At 35.4% G+C, this 14,643-nt stretch overlaps 1 protein-coding gene across 2 annotated transcripts; it reads right to left on the reverse strand.

Annotated features, from left to right (window-relative positions):
- Positions 1 to 4,778: 4,778 nt before the first annotated feature.
- Positions 4,779 to 8,976, reverse strand: LOC103427015 (peptidyl-prolyl cis-trans isomerase FKBP42-like). Of its 2 annotated transcripts, XM_070817930.1 has the most exons (8): positions 8,476 to 8,976; positions 8,058 to 8,376; positions 7,066 to 7,236; positions 6,648 to 6,737; positions 6,228 to 6,412; positions 5,976 to 6,098; positions 5,713 to 5,865; positions 4,779 to 5,277 (listed from the first exon to the last, which is right to left on the reverse strand). In XM_070817930.1, the coding sequence occupies exons 1-8, from the start codon at positions 8,755 to 8,757 to the stop codon at positions 5,233 to 5,235; spliced, it is 1,368 nt and encodes a 455-aa protein (XP_070674031.1). In that variant the 5' UTR covers positions 8,758 to 8,976; the 3' UTR covers positions 4,779 to 5,232. The 2 variants fall into 2 exon arrangements, with proteins under 2 accessions (XP_070674031.1, XP_070674032.1); XM_070817931.1 differs by lacking the exon at positions 4,779 to 5,277 and having other exon boundaries at positions 5,717 to 5,865; positions 5,986 to 6,098.
- Positions 8,977 to 14,643: the final 5,667 nt, after the last annotated feature.

Genomic DNA, 14,643 nt, shown 5'->3' on the forward strand with positions numbered 1-14,643 from the left:
TTACGGAACCAAGTTTCGTTTTAGGGTAGTGATTTTTACTCTCGTTTTCTCATTCCACTCTTCCCTGCTTTTGCTCGTTGATTGATTTTCTTTTGATTGATTCAATAAAATGATTAGGAGAAAAGGTGAGTGCGAAAATTACTTTTCTTATTTACCATATGGCTTAGGAACCACAAGCGGCATGTCGTATGGGTATGAGGTTGCGCTGCTGTTATAAACTAAAAAAACTAATGAAAATGATTTAAAAACTTTGAGTTTTAATGATAAGAGTAAAATAAAGGGTAAAATAAATAATATCAGATTTAATTTTTCAATATAAAAATATAATTTTTCATTAAATTGAACATTACAGTAGATTTTTAGTTAAAATTCTCATTAAAGTACGAAGTGGAAGGATTAAGTTTTTAAATTGAAAAATTAAATCTGGTATTAAAATAAAGGGAATGAGAGATTAGCGGAGACGTAGGGGATAAGAAGACCACAAACGTCAACGCAAAGGACGCTGAACTTTGAAATTTGGATTTTGTTTCTTTCCATTTTATTATTTTTTAACAACATCTTTGACAATGTGAGTTTAAATTTCGTCAATAATTAATCTAACATCTAATGTAATAAAATCTGTCGTTTGATAAAAAAAAAAGTATTATATTCACTTTTTGAGATTTTTATTTATTTTACATTCATCACCTTACGGACGAAATTACTCTTGTAGGTAATTATTTTAAAACTGAAAATGAAAACTTCATAAATAAATAAATCAAATTAAAAAAAAATTACAATGAAACATTAGATTGAACTTAAACAAATGAAAACTTCAGGAGTGTTTAATGTAATGTTTCAAACTTAAAAAGATTTTGTAAAAAATGATAAACTTCAGGAGTGTTAGTGTATTAATCCTTTCTGAATTTAGAATCGTTCCTTTTCTAAAACATGGAATAATGGATGGTAATGTAACTAAGAGATTCCGGATATGTTTTATATTTAAATCCTACATTTTAAATTATAATTTCCATTATTTCCTATTTTGTTGGTGAATTTGAAAGAACACCATGACCATTTTGAGTTGGAGTCAAAGCCTTGTGTTTGTTGTGCGTCTGGCCGAAGGACAATGGTTATTTCAGCAATACTTACACCCCAAGATCAAAAGTAAAAGGAAGTGGAGGGGGGGAGAAAAGACTAAGAAGGATTGCCAACGACTCCAAAAGCCAAAAGACAAGATGACTTTCTTAGTTTTTCTCTTCAAATGGCTAAAGTTTTTTTTTTTCATCATTTCATGTAGGTCCCATGAATTATATGACCTACGAATGATTTTTGCACTCTCTTTTCACCTCTCGTACATCCGTTTATTTAACATTTAAATTAAAAATATTGAAAAGAAAATCTAAAGATAAAATTACGATGAAAAAAGGAGAATGCGAAAATCCCCAACTTCACACTTGCTACAAAAGTACAAAATTCCCCATGAAAGATATTTCTCACATGTATCATTGGAGAGAAAAAACCAAAAACCGAAAAGATAATTTTTTCCAAAAATACATTGGCCATTGAGGGGATGATTGGGTTTTGTTTTCCATGGTCAAACACCAGACTTCCCCTCCCTTCCCCACTCAAACCATCCAAATGGAGAAACCAATCTTGCTCAATTCGACCTCCCAACCACCCTTCCTAATTACCCAAAATCTCTTCACTTTCCAGATCCCATCATCTGCCCTTTCAATTGGCAGTAATTCTTCCCAGATCAAAAGCAGAAGCAGAAGCAGAAGCAGCCCAGTTCTTGTATCTTGCCGAGGCCATGAGCCAACAGAGAAACAAGAGAAGCGAGAAAAAAAGCAGCAGCCAATGATGTTGCTGGGATTTGACAAGTTGGGGAAGAATTTGAAGGAGAATTTGAGCCCAAAGCAGAAGGGTGATTGGAAGGATGTGATGCTGATGAGCTTGTCATTTGCTGTTTATGTGTATATTTCTCAGAGGATTGTCTGTGCCTACTGTGCTTGGACTTCCATGGCCACCAACCATCCTTGGTAAAAAATGGAGAGAGTAAAAGTCGGTGTTTTTAGTGGGTTTGTTGCTGATTTGGGTGAAATTCGAAATTCGAAATTCTAAATTTTAAACCAAACCCTGATTGTATCTTTGTAATTGCATATTAGAAAATGAAGAAATGTTGTTTTTACTTTTTGGATTATTATTATTATTATTTTAGTTTATGTAGCAAATAATAATTACACAAAATGGTTTCCAGAATTTCAGTTTAATTATCAGATGTTATGGAATTAGCCTGAAGGCCAGCAGCCAAATGAAAGCAACTACTCTGAGAGGCTCTCTATGTTTTGAGAGATTTTTTAATGTGTTCGGGAACACAAACCCCATATATTATTATCTCTACTAATTAATAAAACACTAATTGTCAATCAAAATTTTATAAAATTACCAGTTTAATCTTCTAATTAAAACAGAACATGAATAAGAAATATGGGGTAGAAATGTAATTTTACATAATCAAATTTTGCTTTTTTATTTTCAATGTCTCATCTACATGTAATCCTAACATATCTCTAATTAAAAAAAAAAAAAAAAACTTCGAACTCCTACATTCTCTATCACTCTCTTCCTCTCTCCTTCTCTCTTTCTATTTCAAAAACAAGAATAAACAATTTTCTCACACATTTTTTTGTGTGCCCATATGCTAGTATAGATAGAGCAAAGTTTTTTTAAAATGTCATTTCACTTGTATAAGGACATGGAATATGATTCTCTTCCATCTTAATCTCTCTTCCCTTCCATCTCCTTCTACTTGACAAATGTGTCTGTGTTCAAACACTCTGAAAAGTCCTCCTTTCTTTAATTTTTATTTTTTATTTTTTATGTTTTTCAGAGTTCTTTAATGATCTCATCTTGTAGCTTTCTCTTGGAGTTGAAATCTCATATCCTAAGTCATTTAGCACTATGATATAATGATATTTTTTTTTTCACTTATAAGTGTAAGGTTTTAAGTTCGATTCTGGTCAAAAGTGAATTTAAATTACATTATTACTAGTTCATTATAGGGCTAAACTCATCATCTCTTCTCAATGTAGATAATATCATTAGTTCAAAAAAGAAAAGAAAAATCTCATGCCCCGTACTGGAATTGATGATTTTTCATGAGTCTGATTACTGACTTTGATTGGACTCTCTCTATATTTTCATTCCTAAAAAATTATTAAAATCGCGGAATAAGTGGAGAAATCAAATTCCCCTTTTTCCACCGCCATTCCACTTGGTAAACATATAATATTTTTGTTTGAAGAAGTTTCAAATTCAAATTTTCTTTCTCCAATTAATTAAAGAAAATTATACGAGACATTCCCTTATCATCCCGTTACCCACAATTTAAGGCTAAAACCCTTGCTATGGAGACAAGGGAAGTCATAAATTGGGGTCCATTTGGATTGAGGGAATATTCAAACCTCAATCTTTTTTTTTTTTAACGATATTTTCCATAGTTAAAAGGATCGAGGAGTGGGAAGTCTTAAACCAATATTTTTATGATTTCATAAATTTCAATTTCATGCACCAAATTCCAAATCATTGTGTTTAAAATCACTCTCATCCATATACACCACTAAACTTGTAACTAAAGAAACCAAGTTCTCCAGCCAAAGATACACTAAATAAACAAGAAGCATTACTTCAAAGTAACAAATAGACTCAATTTCTACACCATCTAAAGATTTTGGTAGCAACCGAAATTTCACAACCGAAACTCAGTAAACAAACCTTTGTTTAACATTAGAACAGTTCAATTTGATCAATGTATCTTCGTTCCTGGCCCGGTTCAAAGATTTTTGAGATTCAGGATGGCGCCAAAAAATGTGCCCTTACTTCATATAAAAAAAAATTATTTGTTTTTACATGTAAGATATCGATAAAATTATATTTAAAAAAACACTTCAAACTCACTTAGTAGTTTAGAAACACGGAAAAACTAATTTATTTTGTATCGAGAGAAGAAAAGCAAAAAACTTCAGGCTTACAAATAGATAGATTATGAGTTTTTTCTTTCATATGAACTTTTAAAGTGTTTTTGTATAAATCATGAGATGTTTTTTCGTATTTACTAACCTCATCAATATAAGACTAAAAAAATAATGATATTTTGGAGTCTTTAATGATATGTATAAGTAATGAATGGGCACCAACTTAAACCTTTTCATGACATGTAATATGATTTGCAAATTTGGTTAAAAAATTTAGTCTACGCATTACCCTTTGTTGAATATTTGAATTGGAACAAATGTTTAAAAATAACAACCCACATAGTTACTAGCTAGTAATTAAAAATAAATTAACAACCTCACAAAAATTCGTGAAAATTGAAAAAAAAAAAACATGCACATAGCATTTCGAATAGGACATCTTGTTAATTTTAAATACAAAAATCATTGCCTCTAATTAAACTTCTGATCATTTAGCCAAATTTTATAAATTTATACTATTATGAAAATAAATTTGTGAATATTGGAATTTAAATAAGCACACATGGTGTTTTGAACCCAAGACACCCTCATTAATTTTAAATAACAAAATCACCAGTTCTAGTTAAATTTTTTTGTCATTAAACCAAATTTTATAAATTTATACTCTTATAAAAACGTATATGTATATACCACACTAATAATTTTGATGCCCTTAATTTTTTTGGACCCGGACGTTCGCCCTACACCTGGGCCGGCCCTTCATGGCTAAAAATGTTCGCATCTAAGCTCCCCTGCCACAACGTAAACGAGTGAACCTCAGGGTCAGAATTCATAAGCTCTGTTTACTAGAATAGGTTCAGTACATGAATTTCCTCATTTGTCATACAATTCAAGGACTTAAGATCTTTGACTAATCAGCTTTACGCCTTTCCCGCCTGAAGAGATGATAGAACAATGACAACAGGCAGTGCCAAAAGATGATCAGATGATAGAACAATGACAACAGCCAGTGCCAAAAGATGATCAGATGATAGAACAATGACAACAGCCAGTGCCAAAAGATGATCCACCGATTATCCCGTTTGGGTTTAGGTTCTGGGGTTGGTCCGAAAATTCCCTTGTAGAGTTCTTTTTGTTTCTGGTAAACAGCCTTGTCGTGTTCAGCAAGCAAACGTAACTCTCTTGCAATAGCTTTTTCTTGAGGTGCAAATTTGCGCGCCTTTAGAAAGTCTTCCTGCGCAGCATCTGTCTGCCCAAGCTCTGCTCTGGCTTTTCCTTACCTAAACAGCGCTTTGACGTTGTTTTCATCCTCTGCCAGTACCTGTGAGCATTCATCCAATAACAGTTTAACACAATTGCATTTACAATTTAAGGGTATTCATGAAAAAGTAAGGGCTTATTTGGTATCCTATTTGAAAATTTTTATAATTTTTCAGAACATTTCTTGAAAACAATTTTCTTTAAGACTCAAAAACTTGTTTGGTATGCAATTTAAAATTTTTAAATTTTACAATTTAAACTAGACAAAAAGATCCACAAAAAGGGGGTCGAGAGAGAAAGAGGAGAGAGGAGGAAAGAAATTTTGGTATGGCAATCCAAAATGGCAGGTTAGAGTGAATGCAGATTCGAACTTTACAGATGCAGTTATGCTCCCAAATAAGTGTACAAATCCAACTTTCTAGTATCTAATGATGAATAGCACAATCGCCTAAACACATGAAATTAGATGACTTTTTTGTGATAGCATTATACTTACAATGCTGCACTGTCCAATGGCTTCTTCATAGCGCTTGAGCTTTATAAAACACGCTGCCATGTTAAGGTGGCACGGATTTTTAACTGCCAAAGCCATGTCCCGGTACTTCCCAAACAACTGGAACATGAAGTCGTCACCAATATATGCTATGGCCTGAGAAAACCCACCAGAATCTTGTCAGAAAGGAAATATAGAAAAGAGACTGTACAACTCAAAAGCTCATCGGCCATAAATAAAATATGTAAGAATTACAAGTGCGTAACCATTTCATACTGTTGCATTGCCTCCTCTAGTTTTTCCTCTTTAAATAAAGCATTTCCATGCATCTTTCTTCTATCTGCTGCTCCAATCCTTTCCTCCAAAGTCATGTCACTACGAGCTTTCCCCTATGAAAAGCAGAACCCACAGATATATATATGTTACTATATTACTGAAGCAACTCCCTGAAAAAGATAATCTGAAACTTCCATTGGTGACTACTTGGGAAGACATTTGAGAACAAGTGAATAACTTACTTCTCTGGTTTCATCAAATCCAATAAGCTCAACTTCATATGATATATCAGCCAATGGTGGAACATTCGGAAAACAAAGGCTCCCTTCTTTCCCATACCCTAACTCCCAGCCTACGTGTAATAGGGCACGCTCTCTAGACTTCATGCTGGACACCCCAATAGCCAAGCCAGTCATTTCTTTTTCCTCTGTTGCAGTGAACAAAAATATACTACTAATAAAAAGTCCATTGTATTTAATACCGCTACATAATTCTTAAATGCTTATAGACCCAAAGCATCTGAAATGACAAGTAATTACAGAGAATAAATGCAATAAAGAAATCAGAAAACTAATTGCAGACTGAAGAAGGAGCATGCCAGAACTCGTTTGCATATATTTTGTTTACATCAACAGTAACATACAACTCGGCAAGGCTAATACCTTTTCCTAAAATCATTTCAAGTGGTTGTTGTTCATCCCATGTGTCTTCAAACTTGTGTCCCGTGCTTTCAGTCCATGCCCTGTGGTGCACTATCACACATATGCCAATCACTCAATGACTGAAAAAAAATCAGAGTAAAAAAATTCACTACAAGACCTGTCTACATGTATCTTATACGTATGCACAATTAGTTCTATACACATACACAACTCTGTGAACGTGGATGATGTGCGCGTCTGTTTGCAGGTCACAAGCTCATTCATGTCTTACTTCCATACTATCATTTTACATGCACACATAAAAATTATTGGATTTTCAACTAATGTACACGGCACTACCAAAATGGAAACAATACCTACTACTATCCAAACATTACGATATTAGAAGTACAAGAACAAGCAACCACTTGAGACTTACAGAAGCATGTTGAATACTTGGATGGTTTTTGACCATGACCTTCCTTAATGATTTGCTTTGTGACTTTCTCGTGAAGAATTTCCACCTTAGAATCAACTTTTGGGGGGCCATTACCATCTTGAGAAGGTTCGCCATGAACAAAGGTAGCATCTTCTGTTACACCATCTTGACCTACAAAGAAGATGAAAAGATGAGTAGCAGTCTATATTGTGATGGCCCTTTCCACGGCTCACATGGATTGCAATACCCTACAGGAATTATAGTGCCCCATGACCATAATATATGATTATTTGGAAATCTAATTCACGCATGAGCAGAGGTGGAATGACAATCTTCTTCTTTCCCCTCTATATAGCTGCCACCCCCACTTATACTACATGAGTTTTGGAACACAAGAATTCTGAGTTACTCAACATAAAAGCATGGAGGAATGATGAATCAATGTACTGGAAGCGGTAGTCATAATGTCCAACTATTGCGTTCCTTCTCGATATACAAATTATTTCCAAAATCTTATCAATTAGTAAATAAAAACAATAAGTTTCCGCCTTGATAATGATCTATATAAGAATTGTTCTTGAAGAAGTAAATTGTTCTTGAAAAAAATAGGTAGAAAAGGATAAGAAAACGTCTTCATGTATTCATTCAGTCCAATTCAACCACTCGAAAACCAGCTTATCAGGTTAATTTGACATATATTTCAACCTAAAACCCTACAAAGAGCAGTTCCACCCCTTAGGGTTAGTGAATAGTAATTGCCTGAGTGCATCTCCACCTTGTAAATGAACTGCCCGGGCAAGTGGCATTAAAAAACAATGGGGCAATGCCACGCCACAGGCAATTGGTGCTAATAAAAAGATAATATTATGTTTAATTTCGGATTTGATTTTTAACCAATCTCGTCGTGCCGTATGTCATTATACGAAATTACAATTTTTGTGGATAGATTTTTTATTAGATTTTTAACCAATCCCGCTCCAAACTTAAATTACCTTTGCGAATAATTTCTTCCAGACATTTTATATATGCACTCTTGAAAGAACTCCCTTCTATAGCTCTTTTCTTCGCAACCTTCTTACCAAGAGGCCTAAGTGAATGATGGGTCGGTTCCGACACTTCATGTGGGTCACCTTCCTGAACATGTGAGTCGTCTTTTGGTGTAGAGTGAAGAGAGGTGTCGTTCATGACAACTGGTGGACCATTTCCTACAATTTTGTATGTGGGGCAACCTTTGACAACATTCCAACATTCATGACGGGTGAATGACTTGTTCTTGTTGGCCGCATTGTACCAAACTTGTGCTTGAAGTGCCTACAAAAAATATGGGCAGAAAAAGAAAAAAAAATAAATTCAAACTAAATATGACAATTTGGGTGTAATAATAAAATTAAATAAATAAAATATTATTACTTCATCCGATAAATTTTCGCCACTTAGAAGATTATCTTGAGCTTGTTTGAGGGCGTTTCTCCAACTAATGAACTCTTTGTTGAGTTTTTTCCACCGGCTTGCTAGAGATTGCTCCGTTCTTTTATTGCCAAGCTTCTCGCAAAAAGTGGTATGAACTTTCTTCCAAAGTTGAGGCAACTTCTGCTCATTACCCGTAATCGGATCATGAGAAATTCGAACCCAACATTCACACAATGTAACATCTTCAATGACTGACCAATTCAAGCCGGCATCATTAGCCATTTTTTGAAACAAAAGTATTTGGAAACTTTGAAAGAAAAATTGTTTGATTGGAAAGATTGAGATGTGGTGTATGGTGGAAGAGGATAGTTGGGTATTTTATAGGAAAGATTTTAAATTTTGTTTTTGCATTTTTCTCTATTTTTATTTTATTTTTTAATTTGTTTCTAACCGAATATTGACCGTTGGATAAATTTTCTTTTGCATTCCAACAGCCTGGGTTGCCACTTGGGCACAATGGCTACCTGCCATTTTTCATTTTTTTTAATTTTTAAGTGTAAAAAGGATTGATTAATGAGGACCGTTGGATGATAGAGCCGTTATAAAATTAGCATCCCACATTGCACCACGTGTAATAGCCGTTGGATTAGAATTCAAATTTTTTTATTGTTGAAAATTCAGCAGTCCATATATTTTACTCTTTGGAAATTCAACAGATATAAACGGGCCACGTCTCCCCTGCTTCACCTTTGTTGAGTGCGCTGCACCGCAAGCCCCACCGCCCATTTTTGTCCCCCAATGTGCCTCTCACGCGCGCATGTTCTCCACTCGCCTAACACAAAAAGCCCTTCCACATGGCTGACGTCATGATGGCACTCAAGTGCATGGTTGGGCACGAATTTCCTGATTGGGTAGTTCGACACTTTTGGGCCCATTGACTGCCCGACTTTTTCATCTGGGCTGGAGCTGAATTTGCTTTTACAGAAACCAACTGTAGTTGAAAGATTTGATTGAGTGTAAAACGTATCTCTATATATAAAGCCAAGCCTAAGGTGAATAGTGTTATTGGGGTCACAAGCTTCACACAAAAAGAGTGAACAAAAATGCCCCCAAAACAACAAATTTCAAAAGCAACCCAAAATAATGCATCAAATGTAATAGGGGTATTTTTATCATTTTAACACTGCTTTTTTAATAGTTAAATTTTTTTGTACAGTTTTTTTTTCTTTCAAATCATTAGTACCTCACAATAGGCTAGCAATAATGTGATTCAATCATTTGTTTACTAAATATTGTTTTCTGTATTTTTAAACACGTTCAAAACATTTTAAGACGTTGTAATGCCGGTTATAAAAAATGTCTTTCGCACGCGGATAATAATGTGATTTGGAGGCTTGGCAGTGGAACTTTATTTGGAGGCTTGATTCTCAAGTATCGAACAAGATTCTTTGGTAGTGAAACTTTAAATGGAGAGAGTTGAGAGAAAGAATCAAATCACTTGGCAGTGGAACAATATTTGGAGGCATGGTTTTCAAACATCGAACAAGATTCTTTGGCATTGGAACTTTAAATGGAGAGAGGAGAGGGAAGGAATCAAATCCCTTGGCAGTGAAACTTTATTTGGAGGCTTGATTTTCAAGGATCGAACAAGATTCTTTGGCAATGGAACATTAAATGGAGAGAGGAGAGAGAATGAATCAAATCACTTGGCAGTGGAACTTTATTTGCAAGCTTGGTTTTTAAGGATCGAACAAGATTCTTTCGTAGTGGAACATTAAAAGGAGAGAGTAGAGAGAAGGAATCAAATCACTTGGCAGTGTAACTTTATTTGGAGGCATGTTTCCAAGGATCCAACAAGATTCTTTGGTAGTGGAACTTTAAATGGAGAGAGGAGAGAGAAGGAATCAAATCACTTGTTAATGGAACTTTATTTGGAGGCTTGATTTTCAACGATCAAGCAAGATTCTTTAGCAGTGGAACTTTAAATGGAGAGATGAGAGAGAATGAATCAAATCACTTGGCAGTGGAACAGTATTTGGAGGCATGGTTTTCAAAGATCGAACAAGATTCTTTGGCAGTGGAACTTCAATTGGAGAGAAGAGGGAGAATGAATCGAATCACTTGGCAGTGGAACTTTAAATGGAGAGAGTAAAGAGAAGGAATCAAATCACTTGGCAGTGGAACTTTATTTGAAGGCTTGGTTTTTAAGGATCGAACAAGATTCTCTGGCAGTAGAACTTTAAATGGAGAAAGAGAGAGAAGGAATCAAATCACTTGATAATGGAACTTTATTTGCAGGCTTGGTTTTTAAGAATCGAACAAAATTCTTTCGTAGTGGAACTTTCAATGGAGAGAGTAGAGAATGAATCAAATCACTTGGCAGTGGAACTTTATTTGGAGGCTTGGTTTTCAACGATCAAACAAGATTGTTTGGTAGTGGAACTTTAAATGGAGAGAGGAGAGAGAAGGAATCAAATCACTTGGCAATGGAACTTTAAATGGAGAGAGTAAAGAGAAGGAATCAAAACACTTGGTAGTGGAACTTTATTTGGAGGCTTGGTTTTGAACGATCAAACAAGATTCTTTGGTAGTGGAACTTTGAATTGAAAGAGGAGAGAGAATCAATGAAATCACTTGGCAGTTGAACAATAAATGGAGAGAGTAGAGATAATGAATCAAATCACTTGGCAGTGGAACTTTATTTGGAGGCTTGGTTTTCAACGATCAAACAAGATTCTTTGGTAGTGGAACTTTAAATGGAGAGAGGAGAGAGAAGGAATCAAATCACTTGGCAGTGGAACTTTAAATGGAAAGAGTAAAGAGAAGGAATCAAATCACTTGGCAGTGGAACTTTATTTGGAGGCTTGGTTTTCAAGGATCGAACAAGATTCTTTGGCAGTAGAACTTTAAATGGAGAAAGGAGAGAGAAAGAATCAAATCACTTGGCTGTGGAACTTTATTTGCAGGCTTGGTTTTTAAGGATCGAAAAAAGTTCTTTCGTAGTGGAACTTTCAATGGAGAAAGTAGAGAGAAGGAATCAAATCACTTGACAATGGAACTTTATTTGGAGGCTTGGTTTCCAACGATCAAACAAGATTCTTTGGTAGTGGAACATTAAATGGAGAGAGGAGAGAGAAGGAATCAAATCACTTGTTAGTGGAACTTTATTTGGAGGCTTGGTTTTCAAGGATCGAACAAGATTATTTGACAGTGGAACTTAAATGGAGAGAGGAAAGAGAAAGAATCAAATCACTTGGCAGTGGAACTTTAATTGGAAGTTTGGTTTTCAAGGATCGAACAAGATTCTTTGGCAGTGGAATTTTAAATGGAGAGAGGAGAGAGAATGAATCAAATCACTTGGCAGTGGAACTTTAAATGGAGAGAGTAAAGAGAAGGAATGAATCAAATCACTTGGCAGTGGAACTTTATTTGGAGGCTTGGTTTTCAAGGATCGAACAAGATTCTTTGGCAATGGAACTTTAAATGGAAAGAGTAGAGGGAAGGAATCAAATCACTTGGCAGTGGAACTTTATTTGGAGCCCTAGTTTTTAAGGATCGAAAATGATTCTTTGGCAATTGAACTTTAAATGGAGAGATGAGAGAAGGAATCAAATCACTTGGCATTGCAACTTTATTTGGAGGCTTGGTTTTCAAGGATCGAACAAGATTTTTTGGTAGTGGAACTTTAAATAGAGAGAGTGGAGAGAAGGAATCAAATCACTTGGCAGTGAAACTTTATTTGGAGGCTTGGTTTTCAAGGATCGAACAATATTCTTTGGCAGTAGAACTTTAAATGGAGAGAGGAGAGAGAAGGAATTAAGTCACTTGCATTGGAACTTTATTTGGAGGCTTGTTTTTCAAAGATCGAACATGATTCTTTTGTAGTGGAACCTTAAATGGAGAAAGTAGAGATAAGGAATCAAATCACTTGGTAATGGAACTTTATTTGGAGGCTTGGAGGCTTCGTTTTCAAGGATTGAACAAGATTCTTTGATACTGGAACTTTAAATGTAGAGATGAGAGAGAAGGAATCAAATCACTTGGTAGTGGAACTTTATTTGGAGGCTTGGTTTTCAAGGATTGAACAAGATTCTTTGGCAGTGGAACTTTAAATGGAGAGATGAGATAGAAGGAATCAAATCACTTGGCAGTGACACTTTATTTGGAAGCTTGGTTTTCAAGAATCGAACAAGATTCTTTAGCAGTGGAACATTAAATGGAGAGATGAGAGCGAAGGAAACAAATCACTTGGCAGTGGAACTTTAAATGGAGAGAGTAGAGAGAAGGGATCAAATAACTTGGCAGTGGAACTTTATTTGGAGGCTTGGTTTTCAACGATCAAACAAGATTCTCTGGTAGTGGAACTTTAAATGGAGAGAGGAGAGAAAAGGAATCAAATCACTTGTTAGTGGAACTTTATTTGGATGCTTGGTTTTTAAGGATCGAACAAGATTATTTGGCAGTGGAACTTAAATGGAGAGAGGAAATAGAAGGAATCAAATCACTTGGAAATGGAACTTTATTTGGAAGTTTGTTTTTCAAGGATCGAACAAGATTATTTGGCAATGGAACTTTACATGGAGATAGGAGAGAGAATGAATCAAATCACTTGGCAATAGAACTTTAAATGGAGAGAGTAAAGAGAAGGAATCAAATCATTTGGCAGTGGAACTTTATTTGGTGGCTTGGTTTTCAAGGATCGAAAAAGATTCTTTGGAAATTGAACTTTAAATGGAGAGATGAGAGAGACGGAATCAAACCACTTGGCAGTGGAACTTTATTTGGAAGTTTGGTTTTCAAGGATCGAACAAGATTCTTTGCCAGTGGAACTTTAAATGGAGAGAGGAGAGAGAATGAATCAACTCACTTGGCAGTGGAACTTGAAATGTAGAGAGTAGAGGGAAGGAATCAAATCACTTGGCAGTGGAACTTTATTTGGAGGCTTGGTTTTCAAGGATCGAACAAGATTTTTTGGTAGTGGAACTTTAAATGGAGATAGTAGAGAGAATGAATCAAATCACTTGGCAGTGAAACTTTATTTGGAGGCTTGGTTTTCAAGGATCGAACAATATTCTTTGGCAGTTGAACTTTAAATAGAGAGAGAAGAGAGAAGGAATTAAGTCACTTGGTAGTGGAACTTTATTTGGAGGCTTGTTTTTCAAGGATCGAACAAGATTCTTTGGTAATGGAACCTTAAATGGAGAGAGTAGAGATAAGGAATCAAATCATTTGGTAGTGGAACTTTATTTGGAGGCTTCGTTTCCAAGGATCTAACAAGATTCTTTGGTAGTTGAACTTTAAATGGATATAGGAGGGAGAAGGAATCAAATCACTTGGTAGGGGAACTTTTTTTGGAGGCTTGGTTTCCAAGGATCGAACAAGATTCTTTGGCAGTGGAACTTTAAATGGAAAGAGGAGAGAGAAGGAATCAAATCACTGGCAGTGGAACTTTATTTGGAAACTTGGTTTTCAAGGATCGTACAAGATTCTTTGGCAGTGGAACTTTAAATGGAGAGAGGAGAGAGAAGGAATCAAATCACTTGGTAGTGGAACTTTAAATGGAGAGAGTAGAGAGAAGGTATCAAATCACTTGGCACTGGAACTTTATTTGAAGGCTTGGTTTTCAACGATCAAACAAGATTCTTTGGTAGTGGAACTTTAAATGGAGAGAAGAGAGAGAAGGAATCAAATCACTTATTAGTGGAACTTTATTTGGAGGCTTGGTTTTCAAGGATGGAACAAGATTCTTTGGCTGTGGAACTTAAATGGAGAGAGGAAAGAGAAGGAATCAAATCACTTGGCAATGGAACTTTGTTTGGGAGCTTGGTTTTCAAGGATCGAACAAGATTCTTTGGTAGTGGCACTTTAAATTGAGAGAGGAGAGAGAATGAATCAAATCACTTGGCAGTGGAACTTTAAATGGAGAGAGTAAAGAGAAGGAATCAAATCACTTGGCAGTGAAACTTTATTTGAAGGCTTGGTTTTCAAGGATCGAACAAGATTCTTTGCCAGTGGAATTTAAATGGAGAGAGGAGAGAGAAGGAATCAAATCACTTGGTAACGGAAATTTAACGGGACAGTAGAGAGAAGGAATCAAATCACTTGGCAGTGGAACTTTATTTGGAGGCTTGGTTTTGAAGGATCGAACAATATTCTTTGGCAATTGAA

This window comes from Malus domestica, chromosome 02 (assembly GCF_042453785.1).
Source record: "Malus domestica chromosome 02, GDT2T_hap1".
NCBI classification, from domain to species: Eukaryota; Viridiplantae; Streptophyta; class Magnoliopsida; order Rosales; family Rosaceae; genus Malus; species Malus domestica.

What these genes read in the sequence shown, in the direction of transcription:
- LOC103427015 (XM_070817930.1), bottom strand. Translation starts at nt 8,757, where the DNA reads ATGGCTAATGATGCCGGCTTGAATTGGTCAGTCATTGAAGATGTTACA. An exon ending in TGAAATGATTTTAGGAAAAG is followed by an intron (nt 6,413 to 6,647) that starts GTATTAGCCTTG and finishes TCACTGCAACAG; the next exon opens with AGGAAAAAGAAATGACTGGC. An exon ending in GATTTGATGAAACCAGAGAA is followed by an intron (nt 6,099 to 6,227) that starts GTAAGTTATTCA and finishes TGCTTTTCATAG; the next exon opens with GGGAAAGCTCGTAGTGACAT.